This window comes from Nyctereutes procyonoides, unplaced genomic scaffold, assembly GCF_905146905.1.
Source record: "Nyctereutes procyonoides isolate TBG_1078 unplaced genomic scaffold, NYPRO_anot_genome, whole genome shotgun sequence".
In the NCBI taxonomy this organism is placed as follows: Eukaryota; Metazoa; Chordata; class Mammalia; order Carnivora; family Canidae; genus Nyctereutes; species Nyctereutes procyonoides.
In genome coordinates this window covers 18,352,923-18,380,644 of record NW_026575036.1, presented here as the reverse complement: position 1 = coordinate 18,380,644, position 27,722 = coordinate 18,352,923, and the positions used below count along the sequence as shown (strand labels likewise).

Here is a 27,722-nt window from a genome sequence, read left to right as displayed (position 1 = left end):
AAAACTGTATACTTACTCTCAATTTAGTGACTAAAAAAGTTGTATATAAATGTGTATGTTTGTTGGTATCCTATATACATTTCTTCACCTAAATATACACATGTACATATACAAACATATGCACATAAATGTCATTTTATATTTGTAAAATTGAAGTTGAGATTTGTGTTTTTAACTATGTTGGCCAAAGATTCATGTAGTGTAATATAAAATACTTAGCCCTATTGAAGGTGACAGACATAACAGAGCTCTCTTCTTTTTATCTACCCTTTACAGAATTTATTGTGTGCTTTTCTGAGATAAAGTGGGAGACCCAGTCCAAGAATTCATAAAAGATTAGAGGGTTATAAGAAATTAGAGCCTAAAATACCAGAAAATGTTAAAAAGAAGGGAAAGGAGGGAGGGAGAGAGGAAGGAAGGAAGGAAAGAAGGAAAGCTAATCTGACAAATTGGTAAAGAAGGAAAGTTACTTTGACAAATAGGTTAAATTCACCCTCTTTAATAGTATACTAAAGAGCAAGAGCCTGTGATTGCTTTTATTTTTTTTAAAGATTTTATTTATTCGTGAGAGAGAGAGACGCAGAGATACAGGCAGAGGGAGAAGCAGGCTCCATGCAGGGAGCCCAATGTGGGACTCGATCCCAGGTCTCCAGGATCACGCCCTGGGCTGAAGGTGGCGCTAAACCGCTGAGCCACCCAGGCTGCCCTGTGATTGCTTTAATATGCAAGCCTGACTGCTGTGAATCCTTTTTTGCATCTACCTCAGGAATCCATTGTATTCTTAGCCTCACTTTCTAAGGGGAAGAGATGAGAAATATGACTATGTTCCAAAATCCATTTGTGTATGGATTTGATCAGAGAGCCACGAATTACAAGGAACAATTCACAGCTTGATTCAAGCTTCAACCCTGTGATCTCATGAACCAACATATGGAGAACAAGGTATAACTTTTCTAACAGCACTGCAGAGAGAACTACTAAGTCCGCTGTCAATATAAGTGACATTCATTCTTCACTTTACTTGTTCAGCAAGTGTTTCTTGAACACTTATCTATTAAGAAGCATAGAAATCACTATGAATAAAAGAGGTACTAGACAAAAATCTCTACTTTGAGAAGGTCACAGTGCAGTAAAGGAAAGCAAACACATTATAAACCTTTAGAGAGAGGATGAGATGGGCAGTAATTATAGTAGACTTTTGTCAGCCTCTGACAGCACAGTGATTTTGCTGAGGTCAAGAAATTTTACAAAGAAGGTGATGCCAGATGTGAGCCTTGAAGTAAATGTGTTAAGGTAAGAAGCAATAGGTGGAAAGTAATTGTCCAGAGAAAGCAGTACATGAAAAGCATAAGAGCATGTTTTGCTTTGACTCCTGCAGTTCAGATGGACTGGTTGGAGCCCATGGCACCTGGGGAGAAATAGCAAGAAAAGATTGCCATGATAAGAGGGCAGAGTGTGCCGTAGTAAGGAGTTTAACCATCATACAGACAGCAAGACACTATTACATGGTTTAAATAGGAGAGAGATCTGATCAGGGGAGATTTGTGGGACTTGTCTGGAGGCAGGGGGACATAGAAGACTGTTGGAAGAGCTCAGATGGGAAGTGGTAAGGATGGAGAACAGAGACACTACACACACACTTTTGGGATAGACTTGAGGGCCACGTGGCTATTTGAATGTGGGCATTCTGGATCACACTCAGAGTTCTAAACTGTGAAACACAAAAGAACAGTTGGTTTGACAGAAAGCCCAAAAGTTGAGCTCTCGATGTGTTGTGTTTGAGGTACTTAGGAAACATCCAGAAAATTTGGCAGTTGGAAGTACAGGCCTGGCACTTAGGGAAGAGAAACAAATGGGAGAAACAGGTCATGGAGTCTCAGCATGTCAGTGTTCGTGAATGTCACGTAAGGGTGATGCTTCCCAGCAAAAGTGTACAAAGTGAAGGGACATTGCCGAGAACAGAAGCAAAGTAGAAAGAACCAAGAAGGAGAAGAATAAGAAACAGTCTAAGGAAAGGAAGAAACATAAAGGGAGTGGTGGTAAGGGGTAAGGAGAAATGCCAGGAAAAGAGGAAACGTAGGAAAATCAGAGAACAATAAATTAAGATTAGAAAAGTGCCCAGCGTTAACAGCGAGAAAATCACTGGCAATCTCAGCAGCTTTAATGGAGTGCTGAGGTATGATTTGTTTCATAAAGTCAGTGCCAGTAGGTCCCCAGCTTTTTTAAATAATTTCCAAGCAATTATTTATGTCCCCCAGAATTTTTTTTTTTTTTTAAATTTTCACGAGTCCCCTACCCACACAGTCCAAATAAAGGAGAGGAGTCACCTGATATCCACACCCTGGCCAAGAAAGGCAGGTGTCTCAGGGTTCTCACTGTAGTACTCCTGGAGAATCCCAGTCGTGCAGAGGGCTACAAGCAGAACAGGCTGCCCCCTTCGCTCCCGGTAAAGGTATTGTCTGGTCCATCTGGTTCCAAGTCACCTGCCAGAAGCTGCAGTGCAGTTAGGAGTGAGGAGGGATTGGTAGGGAAAGTTTAGAGTAGCTGTCATAGGACTCAGAGTGACATGATTGCACAAAGCAGGGTGTTAAATTCACGCATGAAGAACAAGTGAGTGAACATGGTTCCTCCCAGAGAATGGAAGTGGGCCTGTGCTAGCAGATCTTCCGAGCAGCTGCATTTGCCACTGCTGATTTTCTGCAAGCTGGGCCACGCCAGACAGGCATTTTCACACCAAACACTGTTCTTAATGCTCCATCTCATTGGGTTTAATGACACATACTTAAAAACAAATGGACCATTTTTTAGAGGGCTGAGTTCACACTCGACTTCACAGAGTAGAAACTAAAAATGTTCTAAATGAACCCAAATCAATTTTTTAAAGATTTGCTGAGGAGAGAGAAGACGGCGCCTTCGGTTAAGCCCCTGGCACCATGGGAAACATGTAAACAATTGATTAAATGAAAATAGGCCATCCTTTCTCTCCCTAAGACACTCAGCTGCCTTTTATTCTGATCTTTTTTACTTTAATTGGAAACAATTACTTTAAAGTTTCAGGACCAGTTTTCTAAATATGTGAACTCTTATTTTTCTGCCTTTCTAGAAAGGTCAGAGATTGAAAACTTAAATCTTCCTTCCCTTCAACCAGCAAGAAATGAACTGTTTGGTCTAGTTGTGATTATTATCTAGGTGATACACTTCCCCATCTGTTGTTTGAGTGTCAAGTATGCTCTGCATTCAGTCCCCCTAGCAATTTCCAGAAGAGTGGCATCATTGGCTATCTTAACTTCCCCAAGTGAAAGTATCTACAATCAAGAACAATAGCATGAATTCTGGGCATGCTTATTTACCACAATATTCTCTCTAAATATCATAATGTCCTATTACTAAGAAATTTCACAGGATGTGATTTAAAAGAGGGCCCTCTCTTGCTGTCGCTTTTTTTTCTTCAGGCTTCAAGGAAATTAGCCCTTCTAGCTGGTGTTTCTGAAAGTGAATTATCGAAATTACTAACCGATTTCATTGGGTTGTGGACTGAATGTTTAAATGTCAGCTTTAGCCTCTAGCAGTTTAAAAACCACTCAGGTTAAGGTACCCTCTGGCAATTAGATTTACCTTCTTTATATTTCATTCTAAAAATGACTCAGATCTTCACTTCAACCCCCCCCCCCCCCAGAATTACTCTCTATAAATGGGCTGAACAGGCTAATGAATCTACAGTGATGCCTTGATTTATAGAGCTGTCCTGCCTTGATTCATTCAATAAACATGTTTTAAGGAACCGGCCTACAATGGGGTGTTGCAGATAATTGTTGATAAACATGGTCTTTTCCCTTGGGATACAGTTCTCACAGTCTATTTTGCAAACTCGTCAGTAAAGAGCATTGGAGTTCTATGATGGAGGTGTGCACAAAACAAAGAGGAAGGCCGTCTCCACCAACTGTGCTACATATTGATTTGTCTGAAATTTGGAACATGGAGGAATCCTCATTTTGTTTAATTCATTCAGCAACTCCTTCTATAAAGCACAGCCCTTTTGGAAATACCTTATTTCTTTTGTAAATTTAGAGTTTTTTAAAAGTAGAGCACACTTAAAATTTCTGCCCTTGAAATCAGCATGCAAGAGTAAATATTTGTGAGATGTCATATGTTTGTCAGATGTCGTAATATACTTTACACTGTTAAAGTTTGTGAGAATTAAGAGTTAATGTAGACGTATTTCTTTCTTTTATTCCATGTAGAATCTTGCAGCTGGGTAGTTTCTTAGAGATCATGTGATCTTGAAATAGAAAACTTGAAGTCCAGAATTTAAGACTTGACCCCAGGTCGCAATGTGGACAAGAATAAATGGGGCCTAATTTGCCAGTTTGCTTTTCACACAAAAATGTTTTCATCTGTGCTTAGAATATTCTTATAAGCATGTAAGCATTGATCTAGTGCCAACATATTTAAGATCTCAGCTTTTATATGCATAAAACATGACATAAATTCATCAGGTCATGTTCAAGAAAACCTTAAAGAGTAAATCATGAATAAAAAAGAGCCATTTCTAGATGTTATTCTTTTTTCATGCCATTTGTTCGAGCCAGTTATGATACATGCTCTCTGTAAAAGGTCAATTAGCAGATTCCCCAGGATATTTAAAGTTTTGTGTTACCTTCTAAATGTCAAGTTGAAGTTAGAAATATTGTTACATTTGGGAGAATTTTGCCATAAAACAGTCTATATGATGAAAAAAAATTACAGGTCAAGAATGAGGAAGCAGTAGGAAATTTGATCTTGCTTCTGGAAGCCTGAATAACTCCAAGTCCAGATGATTCTCTGTGGTGACAAGGAAATGGAATACTGTTTAATACTTGGCCTCTTTTTACTGAGTGACATACATGAACCAGTATGGAGGGCAAATATGGAGTAGCAGAGAGGACAGCTTCTCAAGTTTTTCCAATAAGGGAAAGGCTTGAGCCTGCACATTATTTGTGGTATATTCTAGGAGAAGTTGGAAAGCAGAAAGAGAAGAAAAATAACCAATGAGATCTTTGCTCATGTCTGAGCTTAAAGCTGAAAACATTCCTACCAAGTCCCTTCAGTTTTCACTGCAAGCAAGAAGGCCACCTTCTAAAAGATGTGTAGGGAAGTAGGATTGGATTAGAGGAGAGTTGTGGGTGTTAGGGGCATGAGTTTTGAGTTGGAGAAAAGCACTGACCAGGGACAGGTAAAAGTTCCCTGGTAGCAGTTAGCATCCTGCTACAGTTTAATACTATGAGTGTGTGTATTTTTGTCAGTATACCTGATTGTGTTAATTCTCCACCAGTACTGAGCATCCTACAGGTAAAAGGAAAAGAAGAAAGATGGTTGGACAATGTCAAATGTAAAAGTTTATAGGTGATGTATAAAAGTCCTGAAATACAAAGATTTGGTAAGAGTGGTAAAGGAAAATTCACCATGGAAGTTTGACAGAAAAGGATGAAAAGCCAAGGAGTGACTGAAAGATCAGGAAGAACGGAGTGTGGAAAGTCTCAGAGGCAGAAAAGCAGTTGTCCTAGGAATGAAGAAGAGAGATCTTGAAGGGAAGGAGTGAGAAATATGCAAAGAGGATCAGAGTATGTGTTCTAGATCAGGGATCAGCAAACTTCCTGTAAAGGGCTAAATAGTAAATATTTGTGGCTTTGCAGGCCATATAGGGTCTGTTAGAACTTATTGGCTCACCTTGAAACTTGAGAGCCATCATAGACAGTAAGTAAACAGGTGAACATGGCTGAGTTCCAGTAACTTTATTTGGAAAAACAGATGGTGGTCTGATTTGTCTCAAAGGCTGGAGTTTGCTGACCCTGTTCTAGATTATGACAGTTCTCAAATGTGACAAAGTTAAATGGAAATGGACTATTAGAAAACAAAGGGCTAAGATGCTTTAAAATTAGTGTATCAAGACCCACAGCTATATGGTCAACTAATCTTTGGCAGCACAGGAAAGAATATCCAATGGAAAATAGTCTCTTCAACAAATGGTGTTGGAAAAACTGGACAGCAACATAGAGAAAAATAAAACTGGCCACTTTCTTACACCATACACAAAAATAAATTCAAAGTGGACTGAAGACCTAAATGTGAGACACAGAAACCATTGAAACCCTAGAGGAAAAACTTTTTTGACCTCAGCCATAGCAATTTCTTACTAGACAGGTCACCACAAGCAAGAGAAACAAAAGCAAAATGAACTATTGGAATTTCATCAAGATAAAAGGCTTTTGTCTAGCAAAGGAAACAGTCAACACAACTAAAAGGGAGCCTACAGAATGGGAGAAGATATTTGCAAATGAAATATAAGATAAATAAGATTAGTATCCAAAATGTATTAAGAATTTACCAAACTCAACACCCAAAAAAACAAATAATCCTGTTAAGAAATGGGCAGAAGACATGAATAGACACTTTTCCAAAAAGACATCCAGATGGCTCATAGACACATGAAAAAGTGCTCAACATCACTCATCATCAGGAAAAGACAAATCAAAGCCAAGATGAGATACTACCTCACACCTGACAGAATGGCTAAAATTAACAACACAGGAAACACCAGATGTTGGTAAAGATGAGGAGAAGGGGGAATCTTCTTAAACTGTTGTTGAGAATGCAAACTGGCGCAACTACTATGGAAAACAGTATGGAGGTTCCTCAGAAAGTTAAAAATAGAGCTACCTGTTGATTCAGTAATTGCAGTACTAATTATTTACCCAAAGGATCCAAAGATACAAATTCAGAGAGGTACATGCACCCTGATATTTATAGCAGCATTATCAACAAAGCCAAACTATAGGGAAAGCCCAAATATCCATCAACTGATGACTGGATAAAGAAGATGGGGAGATGTGGGATGTGTGTGTATACACACATACACATGTATATATAATGGAATATTACTCAGCCATCAAAAAGAATGAAATATTCACCACATGCAGTGATGTGAATGGATCTAGAATGTATCCTGCTGAGTGAAATAAGTCAGAGAAAGACAAATACCATATGATCTCACTCGTGCAATATAAAAAAGAAAATAGATGAACATATTGGAAGGCAACAGGGGAAAGAGAGAGGGAAACAAACCATAAGAGATGCTTAAAAATAGGAAACAAACAGAGTTGTTGGAGGTGGGTGAGGGATGGGCTAGGTGGGTGACGAGTACTAAGGAGGCAGTTGTGATGAGCACTGCGTGATGTGTGTAAGTGATGAATCATTAAATTCTACTCCTAAAACCAATATTGAACAGTATGTTAACTACAATTTAAACTAAAAAAAAAAAAAAAAAAAAAAAGAATAAAGAGGGTCTAAAACATCCTCCCCCCACCCCCACAAAAAAAGATTAGTGTATGGACTACAAATCATCCAGACCTAACTGACATTCTGAGAATACTACACTATGAACAGAATATATACTGGTTAAGCACACAAGGAGCATTCTCTAGAATAAATCATTTGTCAGGCCACAAAACAAGCCTCAATAAATTTTAAAAGTTCTGAAATCACAGAACATAAAGACTTCTAACTCTGGGAAATGAACTAGGGGTGGTGGAAGGGGAGGAGGGCGGGGGGTGGGGGTGAATGGGTGACGGGCACGGAGGGGGACACTTGACGGGATGAGCACTGGGTGTTATTCTGTATGTTGGTAAATTGAACACCAATAAAAATTAATTTATAAAAAAAAAAAAAACAAACGGTCTGAAATCATACTAAATATGTTTTCCAGTAACAGTGGAGTGAAATTGGAAATCACTAACAGTATTTTGGGAAATTGACAAATATGTGAAAATTAACACTTCTGAATCTAGTGGATCAAAGAAATCACAAGGGAAATAAAATTCTTTGAAATGAATGAAAATGAAGACCAGATATACACCAAATATGGAAATGCAAGGATAGCAGTGCAGTGTTCAGAGGGAAATTCATAGCTATAATTTCCTAAAAAAGAAAAATATCAAATCAAAAAGCTAACCTCCCACCTTAAAACAGTGGATGTGTGAGAGAAAGAAGGGGCAGTTAACAAAAGGATCTGACATGAGCTAAGGAGATGGAATGGCGTAAAAGCCCAGATAGGAAAAACAATTTCTCTTTTGTAACTGGAGCAGAGGAAAGTATGACAGTTTCTGTGTTTGCTATGAGAGTATAGTTACCATCTTTACCACTTTCATCTGTTTTCTATGTGAAGTAGACTTGAGGTGAAGCTGTGTATGAAGTGACTAAAAAGGACGTACGGCATTAAAGATCTGAAGAATAGTCCCTGTGTAGGGTGGTGGAAAAAGTCCCATGTATAAAGATGACTAGAGAAAGTTATCAGGGATGTCAGACTGTTGAGGATCCTTTGGAGGCTGGCAGCAGTGTATTATAAAAGAACTACTGATCTGCCCTGTTGTGTGATTCCCTGAACTGCATTTGGGTATGTAGGGAAGGCATAGAAAAGGCAAATGTTTGCCTTCACATATGGCTAGAATTTTTGCTAGTTGGGTGAGATAGATAAATGGGTGGGGAAATTTAAGATATCGAAATATCGGTCAAGAAGCTAGATAAGGACAGAACTAAAGAAAGTAAAAAGCTAATGTAGAGGAAGCAAGTAGAGGGGTCAGTGATCCAGAGGTCACCAGGAGGTCTAACCAAGATAGCTCCACAAGGGTAAGGAATCTGTTTTGTTTACAAGGTGTCCCAGCCCCCAGAACAGTGCCTGGCACATAGTAAGCAGAAAATATTTGTATTGGATGAATCCCCATTGCAGAACTGGGATTATTTCTAAGCAAGCTGGAAGAATGGGAGATTGTGGTCAGAGTTGGATGATTGAATGAGTGATGGAAGAGGCAAAGCATCATGAATGACACATTGTGATGTCTGACACACACATCTGATAGGTTCTCCATACCCCTCAGCCTTCATCATTACCTTTCTTTGGCCTGTTACCAGAATTACTTATTTTTTAAAAAATAGAGTCATTTCTCTACAACTGAATGAGTTGACCTTTCCCAAATAAGTATCATATAAAGCCATTGGAAAAATCAGGGTCATTAGATTCTTTCTCACGTGGGTGGAATAAGCCAACAAAGTACTAGTAGGAATTCCCTTCCTCTGCAAATTAGCCCAGTCTAGTTGTGAAGGCCAGAAGTTCACAGTATTTCTAATGCTTCCTGTTTTGTTTATTTTGCTTATCACAGATGTGGACACTTTTATATTTACTAGCTGTATCACCTCTCTAAAGTATATTGACCTTTCAGGAAGCTGTAAAAGGCCTCTCTTTTGCATTTAGTACAGACATACCTCGGTCTCGTGCACTTTGTTTTACTACATTTCACAGAATATTGTGTTTTTCACAAAATGAAGTTTTACAGCAACCATGCATGAAGCAAGTCTATAGGCACTATTTTTCCAGCAGCATTTGCTCACTTTGTATCTGTCCTGTTTTGGAAACTCACGGTATTTCAAACTTTTTCATTAATTATATTTATTATGGTGATCAGTGATTTTGACTTGCTGAAAGCTCAGGTGATGGTAGCATTTTTTAGCAATTAAATATTCTTAAATTAAGATGTTCACATTGTTTTTTTTTAGATATAAGGCTGTTATACCTACAGTAGACTACAGTATAGAGTAAATGTACCTTTTATATACACTGGGAAACCAAAAATTTCATTTATTGTGACATTTGCTTTATTGCAGTGATCTGGAATGGAGACCTCAGTATCTCCAAGCTATGCCTCAAGGGGTCTGAAGTCTTACTTAAAATTAAGGATGCTGTTTGCAAAGGCAAAGTTTACAGAAGGAGACTGAAATGATAATCTTATTTTTAAACAATGCAATGCTTGCCCATTTAGTTAAATTAATCAAAAAAAGTGTTTTGATTTTAAGGATTCACATCTTTTTTGAATAACTGGCCATAGTACTTACCCTGTTTCTCCCTCTCCTTCCCTCCCTTCCTTCCTCCCTCCCTCCCTCCCTCCAGTATAAGTCTATACTGACTGATCTTTGTAGAATAAACAGTACTCTGAAATGCCCTTCCCTGTACATCTTTGCCTGGTAAATTTCTTTTATGTGATCTACTTCAGATATCTCCTCCCAAACTATCCTCAGCTCTTACGGACAGATGAACAGGCCTCTGCCCTTAGAGTAGTTCACACTAATTTCTGTTACACTGACATTATTTATTTGTATATCTGTTCCTGTCTTTGTCTTTTATTGGCCAAGGAGTAGGGACTTTGTCCTAGTCATCTTAGTGTCTCCAGCACCTTATGTGTGCCTTCCATGTTTTAGGGACTCCAGAATTGTCTGGCAAATGAGTTTGACAGCAAGAAAACACATTTGCGAGTACTTTGTAGGCATAGGTTGGAAAACCCTGCCCTCTAAAGGAGTTTGCCTGTTTAGACAGATAGGATACTGCTGTTAGGTAAGCAGTGATTATTTGATTATGGTTCTGTGATCCAATCAGTAGATGTAATTAACGTAGAGAAAAGGTGGCCTTTTTTTCCTATGCCAACTTATTTCAAAGTAAGCATAACATGTAGTTGATACTCAGTGTAGATTTGTTAAAAGTACAGATGTCTACCGAATGTTCACAGGGACCGTTTATTGGGTGGTGGTATTTTTGTTTTTAACTTTTTTCTTTCAGATATATTTTTTTTTCATTCTTTGAATTTTCTTTTTTAAGATTTCATATATTTATTCATGAGAGAGACAGAGAGGAAAAGAGATAGGCAGAGGGAGAAGCAGACTTCCTGCAGGGAGCCTGATGCGGATCTCGATCCCAGGACCCCAGGATCACACCCTGAGCCGAAGGCAGACGCTCAACTGCTGAGCCACCCAAGCATCCCATTCTTTGAATTTTCTATTTCAGTATGTATTGGGAAATGTTATTTTCCACTTTTAAAAGATAGGGTATGTAAAACAGACAGTTAAGAGAAATGAATGCTTTGGTACAATTTGGAACCACTCAGCTGGGTCAAATTGGGCCAGTCCATGCTTTGGGAACAAATTTTAGTGGCTTAGAAAAGCAAAAGTTTATTTGCTGAGGGACAGCTGGGGTTCTTTTACACCCAGTGTCTCAGATCAAAATCTCCATCTCAAAGTGGCTTCTGCAGTTGCTGTAGCTAGGGGAGGGTCAGGTGGAGAATACCTTCCCCCTCTCACCGGCCTCCACATGTGTCACTTTGCCATGGCTAAGACGAGTGCCATGGCACCAAAATACCTGCGAAGTACAGTGGAAAATGTTGAACACCAGTTGTCTTTAACATGAAAAAACTCTCTTTATTTTACAGTTACTGTAATGAATGTATGTTGGATCCAGACTGCGGTTTCTGCTACAAGATGAACAAATCAACTGTAATTGACTCCTCCTGTGTTCCAGTTAATAAAGCATCTACAAATGAGGCAGCCTGGGGCAGGTATGTCACCTCTTATATACCTTAAGAACATAAAACAAAATTTCAGAATGAGATCTTTTTATTACTGATTATATTCCCTATGCTATACATTCCATCTCTGTGACTTCTTTATTTTATAACTTCTTTATTTTATGTAAAGGAAATTTATACTTTTTATTCCTTTTGTCAATTTCCTCCATTCCCCAACCAGCCGCCCCTCAGCAACTACCAGTTTGTTCCCTGTATTTTAAGAGTGTTTTTTTTGTTAGTTTGTTCATTTGTGGGTTTTTTAGATTCTCCATATAAATGAAGTCATATGGTATTTGTCTTTCTCTGTCTGACTCACATCACTTAGTATAATACGAGTTATACCCATGTTGTCACAAATGGCAAGATCTCATTTTTTTATGTCTGAGTAATACTCCATTGTGTACATATACCACATCTTTATCCAGTCATCTATTATTGGACACTTGGGCTGCTCCCATATTTTGACCATTGTAAATAATGCTACAGTAAACATTGGGGTGCATAGATCTATCTTTTTTTTTTTAATTTTTATTTATTTATGATAGTCACACAGCGGGAAAGAGAGAGAGAGAGAGGCAGAGACACAGGCAGAGGGAGAAGCAGGCTCCATGCACCAGGAGCCCGACATGGGATTTGATCCCAGGTCTCCAGGATCGCACCCTGGGCCAAAGGCAGGCGCCAAACTGCTGCGCCACCCAGGGATCCCAGATCTATCTTTTCAAATTACTGTTTTTTCTTTGGGTAGTTACCTCATAGAGGAATAACTGGATCACGTGGTATTTCTATTTTTAGTTTTTTGAGGAACCTCCATGTTTTTCATAATAGGCACCAATTTACATTCTCACCAACAATGCACAAAGTTTCTCTTTTCTCCACATCTTCATCAACACTTGTTGTATCTTATTTTTTTTATATTAGGCATTCTGACAGGTGTGAGGTGCTGTGTCATGTTTTGATTTACATTCCCTGATGATTATTGATATTGAGCATCTTTTCATGTGTCTGTTGGCCATCTGTATGTCTTCTGGAAAAATGTCTGTTTAGGTGCTCTGCCCTTTTTTTTTTTTTAACTTCAGATTGGTTTTTGGTATTGAGTTGTGTAAGTTATTTATATATCTTGAATGTTAACCCTTTATCAAGTATATCACTTGCAGGTATCTGCCCCATTCACTAGGTTGTCTTTTTGTTTTGTTGATGGTTTCCTTTGCTGTGCAAGTGGCTGGGGATGCAAGCATGGTTCAGTATTCACAAACCATTCATTATGATACAGCGCATTAGCAAGAGGAAGGATAAAAATCATAGGATTATTTCAATTGATGCAGAAAAAACATTTGAGAGAAAGTATTTGTTCATGATAAGAACTTGAAACAAAGTGGGTTTAGAGGGTGGATACCTCAAACTAATAAAGTCTATATATGAAAACGGTAGCATCCTAATAAATGGTGGGAAACTGAAAACTTTAAGATCAGGAACAAGACAAGGATGTTCATCTCACTACTTTTATTCAACACAGTACTAGTACTAATTAATTCGTAATTAATTATAATTATAATTATAATTAATTAGTACTAATTGCAGCAGGCAGTCAGACGAGAAAAGGAAATACAAGGCATCCAAATTGGTAAGCAAGAAAACTGCCATTATTTACAGATGACGTGATACCATATATAGAAACATTAGGCCACCAAAAAACTAGTAACATTGATAAATGAATTTAGTAAAGTTGCAGGATTCAAAATTAATACACTGAAATCTGTTGGATTTTTATACACTGAAATAACAAAGTAGCAGAAATAGAAGAAAAACAATTCTGTTTACAGTTGCATCATAAAGAATTTAAAACTTAAAATAAGTTTAACCAAAGAAATGAAAGACCTGTACTCTGAAAACTGAAACAATGATGAAAGAAATCAAAGATGACATAGACAAATAGAAAGTTATATCATGCTCATGGATTGAAAGAGTTAATATCATTAAAATGTCTATCCTATCCAAAGCAATGTACAGATTCAATGCAATTCCTATCAAAATACCAATTGCATTTTTCACAGAATTAGAACAAATATCCTAAAATCTGTATGAAATAAGAGATTTCTGAGAGTCAAAACAATCTTGAGAAAAAGGAACATAGCTGGAGTTATCACAATCCCATATTTCAAGGTATATTACAAAGCTGTAGTAATCAAAACATTATGGTCCTAGCACAAAAATATACACATAGATCAATGGGGTAGAATAGAGTCCAGAAATAAATCCATGCTTTTATGGTCAATTAATCTATGACAAAAGAGGCAAAAATATACAATGGAGAAAAGAATCTCTTCAGTGAATGGTGTTAGGAAAACTTGACAGCTGCATGCAAAAGAATAAAATTGGACCACTTTTTATACACCACACACAAAAACAAACTCAAAATGTATTAAAGACCTAAATGTGAGACCTAAAATCATAAAATAACTGAAAGAAAACATAGGCAATAATCAGACATCAGCCTTAGCAATATTTATGGATATGTCTCCTCAGGCAAGGGAAACAAAAGCAAACATAAACTATTGGGACTGCACCAAAATAATAAGCTTTTGCTATGCAAAAGAATAGGTCTTACTTTTAACTTATAGAGTGAGTGCATTTATAGTCAATGACTGCAGTTCTTTTAAACTGATTTTCACAACTATATTACTTTGCAACATATACTGATAAAGGGAACACAAAACATTGCAACTTTATGTTTCACAAAGTAGAAAGCACTCAAGCCTAGACTTTAGGAAATTCAGATTCAGGCCCAATTCTGTTCTAAGCTGTAGAAGTTTGGCTCTTGAGACAGATGTCCCTACATATTTCCAAGGCAGTTTCTCCCATTGCATATTGTTTAACTACACCAGTAATTTTCAAACTCTGAAACTTAAAGAAAATCTTCAAGTCAAAATGAATTAATATTACTTTCAATTCTTTCATGCAACTATTGTTTTTTTTTTGCATATGTTCCTGGAGTTTAGTAAAATTAAACAAAGTATAGATAAAAGTTGGTAATTGTCATGTAACCAATCTAGGAAAACTATAAATCTTTCTCTTTTTGAAAGAGTACATTGGTTTGTAATAGATATATAAGTGAACTATTTGTATAGAACTTATATTCAACATCCATGGGCACAGTAAATATGTAAATATTATTCTATATGAACTTTTATTCAATGTCCATGGACACAGTAAATATGTAAAAATTATTCTATATGGCCTTAACTTCTTACGTATTCTAAAGTCCTATAAAAAAAATAATAGGCTCTCATTCCACCTGCCTCATAGAACTGATGAAGGCAATGAAATCTGTTAATTACTTGTATCTCCTAGAAGCTATAAAGTATAATCTGTCATTAATCATTATGCTGTTGTCATTAATCATTTTATTAGGGAATTACTGCAAAGAAGTAGAAATAAATTACACGCTATTCAACTGAAAATCCAGACTACATTTTAAATATATTAATTACAGAGAAATATGTAAAAGAAATGCAATTATTACTTAAAATGAAAACTTGAAAGAGCTTCTTTTAAAAACATCCAGTATATAATTTTCATCAGCCAGGCTTCATTAGTTGAGTTAATTGATTAGATATTTCTGGATGTAATACTTTACAGTTTTAACTCTTATGATTCTTTTTTCAGTAGATAAAATCTGAAAGCTTGCTTGTCTAGAATTATGAATATGTCATGAAATCTGTGTGTGTAGTTTCCCATACTTTACATACTTAACATATTAGAATTGTATACTAATGATAAGAGGACACTATAATTCGACATTTCTTTCATCCTTAGTAGAAATCCAGAGGTCAGAGGCCTCAAAATAGGAGTTTTGTTCTTACTGTTTGCAAGTAACAGATTGTACAACTTTTTAATAGAAATTTCTATTACTTCTTTTATGTTAACCTATTCATATGCTTAGGACATTATTCCTTGAGTGTGCTCACTCCTAAAAGAAAAGTGAGGTACAGATAATACCTAGGGAAAAACACAAAGAACTAAACAAAATACATAGAGAAATTTTATTGTAGAATATTTGAATAATTTCAAAGTCTACCACTCTCCTTCAAAAAAATGACAGTTTTCCTCACTCTTTTCTGTGCTGAGTAACAGATCTCCTTTAGCTTAGCTACTGTGGTTGGCTCCTTCAAACTGTGCTATAAAGAAAGAAAAAAAAGGCAAGATGTTTGCCATGAAAAATTCCTACAGCAGATTTTCCATTTATAGCAATTGCTATAGCAATATATAAATATATATTAATATATAATATATATTATAAATATATGTAACATATAAATATATAGTATATTAATATAATATATCATTATATATAATATATTAATATAATAAATATTATGAATATATTAATATATATTAATATATTAGTATGTAATAATATGTTAAATATATTTATATAAATATATATGAATATATAAATAGCAATTGCTATATTGTTGTTGGTTGATAGGTTTTATACAGTTACTTGGAGTAGAATTCTCCAGGCAAAATCTACCATTACCTTGGATTCACATCTGAGCTATACTGTTTATAGATGTTTCAGGGTCAACTTTTGGGGAAATTCAGAGCCATATATCCTGATTTAACTGGTGGTTTCATGAAAAGACACCAGGTAGAATGGTAATACCACTCATGATGGAGATAGTATGATGATTCTGGTGAACTCTGAATTGCCTCAACATAATGAAAACTATTTGCTTACATAATCAACTATAATAAATTGGAAGCAAAATGTTAAGTGGCATGCTTTTCTAGTATCTAGTTAAATTTCAGTAAAAAGTTTTTTTTTTTCTAAAAATCAGTTCTCTAAAGAAGATACACAGTTGGCCAACAAGCACATGAAAAACTGCTGATCACTAATTATTAGGGAAATGCAAACCAAAATTATAATGAGGTACCACCTCATAACCATTAGGGTGGCTACTATTAAAAATATATGTATTTATTTATATTAAGATACATATATATTTTAATAATGTTTTTAATATATATAAATATATACTGCATATATATTATATATATAACAATTGTCATGGAGGATGTGGAGAAATTGGAAACTACACTACTGATGGGAAGGTAAAGTGGTGCAGCCACTATGGATAACAGTGTGGTCGTTTCACAAAATTTTGCAATAGAATTACATATCATCTAACAATTCCTTTTCTTAGTACGTATCCTAAAAGAATTGAATGCAAAAGCCTCAAGAAATAGTGAGTGCCTGTGGTCATGGCAGTATTATTCATAATAGCCAAAAGATGGAAGCAACCCAAGTGTGAATTGACAGATGCGTGGATAAAGAAAATGTAATATATACAATGATGCGTTCATTATTCAGACTTAAAGAAATTCTGGCACATAGTACAACATGGGTGAATCTTGAAGACATAATGATAAGTGAAATGAGCCAGTCACAAAAAGACAACACATGCCTCCAGTAATATGAGGTACCTAGAATAGTGAAATTTATAAAGATGGAAAGAAGAATGGTCATTGGCACAGGCAGGGAGAATGAGGGAATAGGAAGTTGTTTAATGAACATGAAGTTTCAGTTTTGCAAAATGAAAGGGTTTTGGAGATTGCCTCATACCTCAGTGTGAATATGTTTAATGTCACTGAACTGTACAACATAAAATTATTAAAATTTAAAACAGTTAATTAAGAGCTTTGTCTCTGGAGCTATGCAGTGCTATATAGGCTCTGAATTGGGACAAGAAAAACTGCCAAGCTGGGCTGGGAAAGCTGTAAACTTCTCTGTTGCCCACTTAGGACCTTGAATAGAAATAGTGTCACACATACAAAAGGAAAGCCAGAACACATTACTATGGGGGAAATACGGGTTCTAATGTCACAGTGCCTTTGTGACATGGGACCATAAATTGAGAAATATGAACACTAAAAAAAAAGTGTATCCCAAACTGGAGATAATCCATAGAACCATTTCAGAAATTAACGCGCAGTTGTCAGAATTCACAACCCATAAGACTTATATGGAAGGCAACTCAGTAAATGTAAGAGGATGGTCAGAAATTATAAACTACATCAATTAATGAAGGAAAGAAGCACAAATAGATAGTGAGGAATGAATTACCTAAACAACCTTGCACTACAAAAAAAGATATGAAAGAGACTTTAAAATGTTTGAAAGAAATAAAGGAAATAGTATAATTTTGTCAGTTATACTGAAAGTTGTACATTTATGGTCTGTGTACTATGTGTGTATATGTGTGCATGTATGTGTGTATGTACATATATAACAAATGTTATACTTAAGCAAATTTTGCTAAAAATAAGAACCTTCAAAAGCTAAAATTCTAGGTAAATAACATGAAAAGGGGGTGTGACCACTTTTAGATAAAAGCCTTGTACATTCCTTTGTTTCCAGAAGGAAATAGTGATTATACTTATTTTTTCGGTTTGTTAATTTTAGGTGTGAAAAATGTGAGCGTAGAGTGTCTGGGTGGCTCAGTCAGTTAAGCTTCTGACTCTTGGTTTTGGCTCAAGTCATGAGCTCAGGATCCTGGCATCAAGCCCTGCCCTCAGGCTCAGTGCTCAGGGGTATGGGCCTGAAGATTGTCTCCCTTGGCCCCTCCCCCACTTATGGGCATGCATGGCTTCCCCCACCTAAAATAAAAATTTTTTTTAAATGTAAATGTAATCTCTTAAAAAATGTACTAGTGGAGGAAAAAAATAAAAAGACTCTAACTAGGAAGGTGGGAAAAAGGGACTACTATGGGAGAAACTGTGGTTAAGAGAAACAATAGAAAATCAGAATGAAATATAAATGCAGTTATTACAGTAAAAATAAACCTCTTAAACACACCTTTCAAAGACATATCTTCATACTGCATTTTTTTTGAAATGCAGTTATAATGCTGTTTACAAGACATAATCACAGAAAGGTTGGAAATATAGTGAAAAAAATTAGGTAAGTGCTAAGTCAAGAAAACAAAAAACAAATTAGAAAATTCAGAAAACTTAACAAGCTTGATATAAATGAATCATGAACCTAATTTACAGAGAACTATTATTTTCAAGCAAACGCTTAATACTTATGAAGATTTACCATATTCAAGCACAAAGAATAAATTCAGTGAATTTGTATAAATATGTACTAATAAATTCTGAGTAAATCCAGATAATTGATATTATGCAAAATATGTTTTCTAAACAAAATGTAGTAAAACTGCAATGTAGTATAAAGATATTTATTATTCCTTCTACTTTAGCTTGGAAACTTAAAAAAATTACCTTAAAATAAACTAATGGGTTAAGAAGAAATCATAAGTGGAAAATAGAACATTAAAAGTAATAAATGAAAAAATCCACAAGAAGTTAGAACTAGAGCAGAGAATTAGCTTGTAGAGTGGTAAACTTACTGTGAAGTGTGATTTTCATTCCCTTTATACAGATGAAGACAGTGATGTGTAGAGGGTCTCAATAGCTTTCTCCAAATCCAAAGCCAGTAAGTCCACCACTTTTAGGGGAGCAACAGTTGCATAGTAGGAAGATGCACATTTTAGAGTCAAGTAAATTCTAATTTCAGCCTTTATCATTTGCTTGTTTGTAAGTGGCACCTGGACAACCTGGACCTCTCTGAGCCCTATTTCCCATCTATACAATGGGAATAATATACTTGTGGAGAACAGTATGGTTTTTGTAAAGATTCTGTTAAGAGTATTTCCAGGGGATCCCTGGGTGGCTCAGCGGTTTAGCACCTACCTTTGGCCCAGGACGTGAGTCCCACATCGGGCTCCCTCCATGGAGCCTGCTTCTCCCTCTGCCTGTGTCTCTGCCTCTCTCTCTCTGTGTCTCTCATGAATAAGTAAATAAAATCTTAAAAAAAAAAAAAAGTATATCCAAAGACACTTTTAAATGTTATACCTTGTTCAAATGTTATCTTGGAAAAAAAAAAAAAAAAAAGGACTCCTGGGTGGCTCAGCGATTGAGCATTGGTCTTCGGCTCAGGGCATGATCCCAGAGTCCCGGGATCGAGTCCCGCATCGGGCTTCCTGTATGGAGCCTGCTTCTCCCTCTGCCTATGTCTCTGCTTCTCTCTATGTGTCTCTCATGAGTAAATAAATAAAATCTTTTAAAAAATATATTAGTGGTAGATATCCTGTACTAATTTTTTTTCTTAGATTTGTCAATAACACATTTTCTAGATTAGAATAAGCACTTGCTAACAGGTAAGGGCATTAAAATACTTTCTATTTGTGTGCCTCTTCATCCACCTCCCTGTCTCCTGGCTCTCTGTATACACAAAACCATAATCTATTCTGGAGCTTCAAACATCCTGACTCTTTAAAAGTATTGCTAATGAAGCAAACTTTCTTAACGTGCTGATTCAGTATTTGTTTCCTATAATACAACATTTTCGCTCTGTAATTAGAACACTAAAATAGCTAGATAGAGGCCCTGTTTGGCAGTTCATTGTTCTAACTCACACTGAATGCCTGGTTTATTGTATTCATTCAGCAGAGATATTTTTCTCAAAGCTGCACTCTGATACAACACCCAGACTATCTTCCCAGCATCCCACTCCTCCCACGCAGAAGTCCCTTCAACCTAAATCCCTTGCTGTCACCCTAATATCCATTGTGATTTCCCACCTCTGCTTTTCCTCATGCTGTGCTTTCCGCCTAGAATTTACCTTCCTTCTCCCTCCTTCTGTCTGACTTCCAACCATTATTTTTTGCCCAAATCAAATGTCACTTTTTCCTTGCAGTCTCTCTGATTAGCCCCAGGAAACAGTCCTTACTATATCCCCTGCTTACCCTTTAGCACTTTCCTGCTAACTTCTATGATAATTATACTGTCTTCTATGATAGTGATTTGGGTATGGATGTATCTTTGCTTCTAGTTTATAAATTCCAATGTTTGTATCGTGCACTGTTTTTAAAGATTTTATTTATTTGTTTCTTTTTTTGAAAGAGAGCAGGCCCAAGGTGAGGGGAATGGTAGAGGGAAAGGAAGAAGCAGACTCCCCACTAAACAAGGAGCCCAATGTGGGGCTCAATCCCAGGACCTTGAGATCATGACCTAAACTGAAGGCAGACGACGGTTAACCAACTGAGCCACCCAGTTGCCCTCGTGCACTGTTTTTAAAACCTTGGTGCCTTGTACTTTAAGGAGTTCAACAGTAATTGTTAAATGACAAAAAAAAGGGGGGGGGCTGCCATCACTGGAAAATAAGGGTTTGAAAGTGCTGGGATCCCTGCATGGCTGAGCAGTTTAGCACCTGCCTTTGGCCCAGGGCGTGATCCTGGAGACCAGGGATCGATTCCCGCATCATCGGGCTCCCTGCATGGAGCCTGCTTCTCCCTCCCTCTGCCTGTGCCTCTGCCTCTCTCTCTCCCTGAGTCTCTCACGAATAAATAAATAAAATCTTAAAAAAATAAAAAAGAAAGAAGAAAAGAAAAGAGCTGCAGTTCCAAATGAGAGGATATGGTATTCCAACTTTAGTGAAATCTTCTTCATTGATATCTATTTCCAGGAAAGAGAATCTCTAAAAGAAAAATGGGAGTGATGCAGTTTTGTTTACCTGGTACTAATTAACACACTAAAAAAGTATAAAAAATAAAACTTAACCATGTCCTTCAAGTATATGCATGCTATATATTACATGTAGTCATATTACATGCAAACCACTTTTTAAAAATTATAGAAAGAGGGACGCCTGTGTGGCTCAGCGATTAAGCATCTGCCTTCAGCTCAGGGTCTGATCCTGAAATCTCCAGATCGAGTCCCATATTGGGTTCTCTGCATGGAGCCTGCTTCTCCCTCTGCCTATGTCTCTGCTTCTCTCTCTGTGTATCTCATGAATAAATAAATTTACAAAAAATTACAGAAAGAAATATTCAGCACATGTCCTCAGAATATTCACGGGTATACAAGGGAAGCAGTGTATTTATGGTGACAGTATAAGATCAGGGGTATCATGCAACCAGGCCAAATAGCCAAAATAGGATTTTCTCTTCATCACTTTTTTTTGAACTTTTAAAGATACATATCCATTTTGTATTTAGAAAAAGAAATTTATAATTAGTAAGCTATATCAGCATCTTAATATATTCACATACAGGATTGATGTTTTTATTAGTTACTCATATTAAGAATTTAAAATCCTCAAGCTATGCTTCTAAATTTTTTTTGCTATGCTTCTAAATTAACAGTAATACAGTTCAAAATTAATTTTTATAGCATACATTTTAGAGAAGTAGAGAATCTAATGCAGAATATTTTAATCCATTTTGCTTTTTAAATCACACTTTCCTCCATGTCTTTACTTGAATAGAAGTCATTATGCTAGATACTCCCTTTAAGATCTATAGCTCTACAATATGTAAGTTTCATCTATCAGTAAGTAATTCATATGCCTCTATATTCTTCTTTTTTCAAGCCCAGAAACTTAGCCTCTCTTGAATTTAATGACTTTATTACAGAATGATACTGTTTATGTTGCAAAGTATACAAATCAGGAAAGCAAAACATTTTTGAATAATTTATCTCCCTCCTCCATGTTAATTTGTCCAATTTCTCAGTTGACATTTATTGTGATAATAAACACATTTTAACAGTTTTGTCCAAGTAGTAATACTCATAATATGTTGGACTATACATCTTCTTAGGCCCAAACTTTACATTTCTAGTGCAGTCCTTCTTTCTTTTATGTTTTTAAAATTATTTTTCAGGTAGTATTTCATTTGAAAAGGAGTCTGTCAGTTATTTCTCACTAAAAATAAGACTAACTAGACTTTGAGACTAGTGCAAGGACAGGGCCAAGGCTTGAACTGTATATGCTTGGTTAATACAAAAATAACAGTACCAAGTCTTAGTTCATCAAATAATGGTGCATTTAAGCAGAAGATGTGCTACTGCAGAGATGGAGTCTAGAGATGTTGGGATTTTTCAAAAAAAGGGGGTCAAGGGAACAGTGGGAATAAGTGGAAGGAAAATGCATGACTGGAGCTGATACTGGAAATGTGAGTTTGAATACAACTGTCAGCCTTATGTAGGAATTTTACTTCAGTATTTACAGGTGCTTTTTATAGGTATGGAAAGCATTGTGGCAATGACTTTAGGTGTGAATGACTTTATGTGATACCTAGTTGTGGATATGACATGGTATCACATAGTGAGATACAGTTCTCTTTGAAACATTTAATATATTTTTAAAAAATCAGTTGGCATGAATGTGATATTAACACTTGGCAGGGAACATCATCTAACTAGAAATAATAGCATCATGTTTTCCTTACGTAACTATCTTCTGTTCTTGGCAAATGTGGTTGATTGTATTATTGTTCAAAATATCTGCCCCACTAGTTAGGGTAGGATTAGGTATTTCTGTCCTGTTCAGTTTTATCCACATGACTTTTCTGTGGCCAAAGAAATGAGAGTGAAACCAGTCCATGCCACTTCTAAGCCAAAGCTTTAAGAGCAAGGATTTGTCATGTTTTCTTTTTCTTTTGGAGTAAACTTGGCAGTGCCCCAGAATAGAAGGTGTTCTGTTAGCTTGGTCACAGGGTAAAGAAAATGTGGAGTAGAACTATACCTGACCTCGTGTGGACCTGGCTGTAGCATATGACATTGGAGCCCTGTTATGGCCCTGGGATTTGGGACACTTTTGTTGATTCTGCAGAACCTCTTCTCTTCTGACTGAGAAAGCAAGATAAGCTGTATTCCACTGTGGAAGAGGAACAGATTTTCTTTATGTAACTTTTATTTTTTTTTCTTTATGTAACTTTTAAAAGGAAGCTCATTTCTTAAAAAAAAAATACAGGAAAACAAAAAATATGGTGTTTTTTTTTTCACAGATGGGGTTACTCAATGCTGTAGTTTGGGGAATACTATAGGGGTAGAGAGCGTTTACTATTTTTAAGTAGGGACTAATGTGAATGTCTTTGGGTTTAAAATATAAAATCCTTACAGAAAAAGGAAGGAGGAATTTTTAAAAGAATAGGTGGAGGGAGGGTAAAGGGTAAGCCGAGGCATTTGGAAATTTATTATTATAAGGGATGTGATATGGGTGGTATCTGCATTTTAACATGTTATAGGGGCACACAGTTGGTTAAGCATCCGATTCTTGATTTTGGCTTAGGTTATGATCTCATGGGTCAGGAGATGGAGCCTAGTGTCTGGCCCTGTGCTCAATGGGGAGTTTACTAAAGATTCTCTGTCTTTCCCTTGCTCCTCGTCTCTGCACATGTGCTCACTCTCTTGCTCTCTGTTTTCTCTTTCTCTGCCTCAGATAAGTCTTTAAAAACAATGTTCTTATATATTTTAATAAAGGCATTTATTTTTTTTTATCCTAACAGGCTTTTATTTTATTTTTATTTTTTTAGTGCGATTATTTATTTATTTTATTTATTTATAAATTAATTTTTATTGGTGTTCAATTTACCAACATACAGAATAACACCCAGTGCTCATCCCGTCAAGTGTCCCCCTCAGTGCCCGTCACCCATTCACCCCCACCCCCCGCCCTCCTCCCCCTCCACCACCCCTAGTTCATTTCCCAGAGTTAGAAGTCTTTATGTTTTGTCTCCCTTTCTGATATTTCTCACACATTTCTTCTCCCTTCCCTTATATTCCCTTTCACTATTATTCATATTCCCCAAATGAATGACTGTTTGTCCTTCTCCGGTTACTGTGGCCAAGTTCAAAAAGGGTGTTGCCTGAGTTCTCCTCTGGGATTTTGATGGAATCTTGTCTCACATTTAGATCTTTCATCTATTTTGAGTTTATCTTTGTGTATGGTGCAAGAGAGTGGTCCAGTTTCATTCTTCTGCATGTGGATGTCCAATTTTCCCAGCACCATTTATTGAAGAGACTGTCTTTCTTCCAGTGGATCGTCTTTCCTCCTTTATCGTATATTAGTTGAGCATAAAGTTCAGGGTCCACTTCTGGGTTCTCTGTTCTGTTCCATTGATCTATATGTCTGTTTTTGTGCCAGTACCACACTGTCTTGATGAACACAGCTTTGTAGTACAACCTGAAATCTGGCATTGTGATGCCCCCAGATATGGTTTTCTTTTTTTAAAATTCCCCTGGCTGTTTGGGGTCTTTTCTGATTCCACACAAATCTTAAAATAATTTGTTCTAAGTCTCTGAAGAAAGTCCATGGTATTTTGATAGGGATTGCATTAAACGTGTAAATTGCCCTGGGTAACATTGACATTTTCACAATATTAATTCTGCCAATCCATGAGCATGGAATATTTTTCCATCTCTTTGTGTCTTCCTCAATTTCTTTCAGAAGTGTTCTATAGTTTTTAGGGTATATTTTGAGAACCATTTGAATGGTAAACGGTTCTCCAACCTTTTATTTTCAGGTTGTAGGTGTCCTTCTGTCTAAAATGAGTCTCTTGTAGACAGCAAATAGATGGGTCCTGCTTTTTTATCCAGTCTGAAACCCTGCGCCTTTTGATGGGGTCATTAAGCCCATTCACGTTCAGAGTTACTATTGACAGATATGAGTTTAGTGTCATCATGATATCTATTTATTCCTTGTTTTTGTGGATTGTTCCACTGAACTTCTTCTTAAAGGGGAATTTGAAGAGTCCTCCTTAAAATTTCTTGCAGAGCTAGTTTGGAGGTCACATATTCTTTCAGTTCCTGCCTGTCTTGGAAGCTCTTTATCTCTCCTTCCATTTTGAATGAGAGCCTTGCTGGATAAAGTATTCTTGGTTGCATGTTCTTCTCATTTAGGACCCTGAATATATCCTGCCAGCCCTTTCTGGCCTGCCACGTCTCTGTGGAGAGGTCTGCTGTTACCCTAATATTCCTCCCCATGAAAGTCAGGGACTTCTTGTCTCTTGCTGCTTTAAGGATCTTCTCTTTATCTTTGGAATTTGCAAGCTTCACTATTAGATGTCGAGGTGTTGAACGGTTTTTATTGATTTTAGGGGGGGATCTCTCTATTTCCTGGATCTGAATGCCTGTTTCCCTTCCCAGATTGGGAAAGTTTTCAGCTAGGATTTGTTCAAATACATATTCTGGCCCTCTGGCCCTTTCGGCGCCCTCGGGAACCCCAATTAAACGTAGGTTTTTCTTCCTTAGAGTGTCATTTATTTCCCTTAATCTGTCTTCATGGTTCTTTAATTGTTTATCTCTTTTTTCCTCAGTTTCCCTCTTTGCCATTAACTTGTCTTCTATGTCACTCACTCGTTCTTCCACCTCGTTAACCCTCGTCGTTAGGACTTCTAGTTTGGATTGCATCTCATTCAGTTGATTTTTAATTTCTGCCTGATTGGATCTAAATTCTGCAGTCATGAAGTCTCGTGCGGCCTTAATGCTTTTTTCTAGAGCCACCAGTAGCTGTAGAATAGTGCTTCTGAATTGGCTTTCTGACATTGAAGTGTAATCCAGATTCTGTAACTCTGTGGGAGAGAGGGCTGTTTCTGATTCTTTCTTTTGAGGTGAGGTTTTCCTTCTAGTCATTTTGTTCAGTGCAGAGTGGCCAGAAACAAGTTGTATTGGAACACGGGGGAGTATCACTGGTCCGTCCAGCTGGTCTTCTGGGGGAGGGGCCTGCTGTGCTGATTTTCAGGTGTTAGCACTTGGGGGAGCTGCTCTGCCCCTGCCTGCTGCAGGGCTCAGCGGGGGTTGTTTACCCCGTGGGGCCCCAGGAGGAACAGCAGCAGTTGCTATGGCAACTCTGGAAGCCTGGATTCAGCCTCCGCAGGAACTACGGGGCTCGGGGCTCTCGGCTCTCCGTCCGCAGGGCCTGGAGGCTCCGGGGCGGGGCCGCTGATCTGCTCAGCTCGGGGCAGGAGCGTCCTCGCTGTCTCGGGCCCTCCCGGCCTCTGCCTGTCCCGGGGGAGGCCGGATCCTGGGCTGTGTCCCGGCGCCCTGTGCCCCGGGGCCTGGGCTGGTGGATTCGCGCTCCCGCCCCGCAGCCCCCTCCGCGGAGCCGCCCCCGAGCCCCTCCGAGCTGCTCCGGTCGGTCCCGCCGTGCGCGCTGCAGCCCTTAGGGAGCTCGGAGCACTCTCCCGGGCGCAGGTGCCTGTTAGTGTCCCCGGGAGCCCGAGGGCATCCCCGCCCTCCTGGGTCCTGCTCCACCTCCCTGCGAGCCCCTTTCCGCCCGCCCGGGAAGGTTGGTGCAGCTCCTGCTCCTCCGGGACGGGACGGGGCTCTCCTGTCCTGGGGACACTCGCCCCGGCCTCAGCCCGGCTCCTCGCGGGCCCCTCCCCCTCGGAGGCCTTTTGTTCCTTTATTTCTTTTTCCCCGTCTTCCTACCTTGATAGAAGCGCGAACTCTTCTCACTGTAGCGTTCCAGCTGGTCTCTCTTTACATCTCAGGCCGAATTCGTAGATTTTTCAGGATGGTTTGAAGGTGATCTAGGTAATTTGGTGGGGACAGGTGACTTGGGGACCCTGCTCTTCCGCCATCTTGCCCCTCCTCCAAGGCATTTATTTTTTTAATAAATTAATTTTTATTGGTGTTCAGTTTACCAACATACAGAATAACACCCAGTGCTCATCCCGTCAAGTGTCCCCCTCAGTGCCCGTCACCCATTCACCCCCACCCCCCACCCTCCTAATAAAGGCATTTAAATGAAATATTATACATGTTGTTGTGATACAGAAAGAACAGCATTCAAAATCCAAATACTCTCAGAAAGTCTCCTACTAGATAAACTCCAGTTGTTCAGGTCAAAGACCTGCTGCCTCAAGACCCATCATTTAGATCCTTCCTCTTCTCATGGTTTCAGTGATAGCTTAAAAAAAAAAAATCAACAGAATAGCTTCACCACTTAAATCTGGGTTTACAGCATGTACCATTTGTATGGTAACAACCACGTTGTATCATTTGGAATTTGCATAGACCTTCATGAACCAGTATCCATCAGAATTTCTGTTGTTTCTAAACAATTCCAAAGTGGCAACCTGAAAACTTTTGAAACTCAGTGCTCTGTCCTGAGATTTCTAGGAAGAGATCATTGTAACATTCTTGACTGTGCTACCACTTGTCCTCTCTTAGGATGAGTGCTGTCTTATTTTTTTCTAAGAATGTTATTTTTAAAATAAAGAGTCCCAGATGTTAGCCAACTCAATTTTCATTTCAGAGGTGCATGTGCCCTGGAACCCTCTGAAAAATACAACAAAAAACGTATTTGAAATTTTTGTCGTTTATTTGATATATGAATTTTAAAAAAAAAGGTTGGATATAGACCTGTTCTGTATGAACAAACACATAAATATTAATATTGTTATGCTTAATTTTTGGTATGTTGAATTTTATAACAGAAATTAAATATAGCCC

General features: G+C 37.6%; 1 protein-coding gene across 1 annotated transcript in view; it reads left to right on the top strand.

Moving 5' to 3' along the window:
- SLC2A13 (solute carrier family 2 member 13) overlaps positions 1–27,722 on the top strand; it is a 372,286-nt gene that overhangs the window by 282,951 nt on the left and 61,613 nt on the right. The window contains exon 7 of the mRNA XM_055318501.1: positions 11,286–11,411. Coding sequence (XP_055174476.1) covers positions 11,286–11,411 — 126 coding nt within the window. The remainder of the gene's footprint in view (positions 1–11,285; positions 11,412–27,722) is intronic.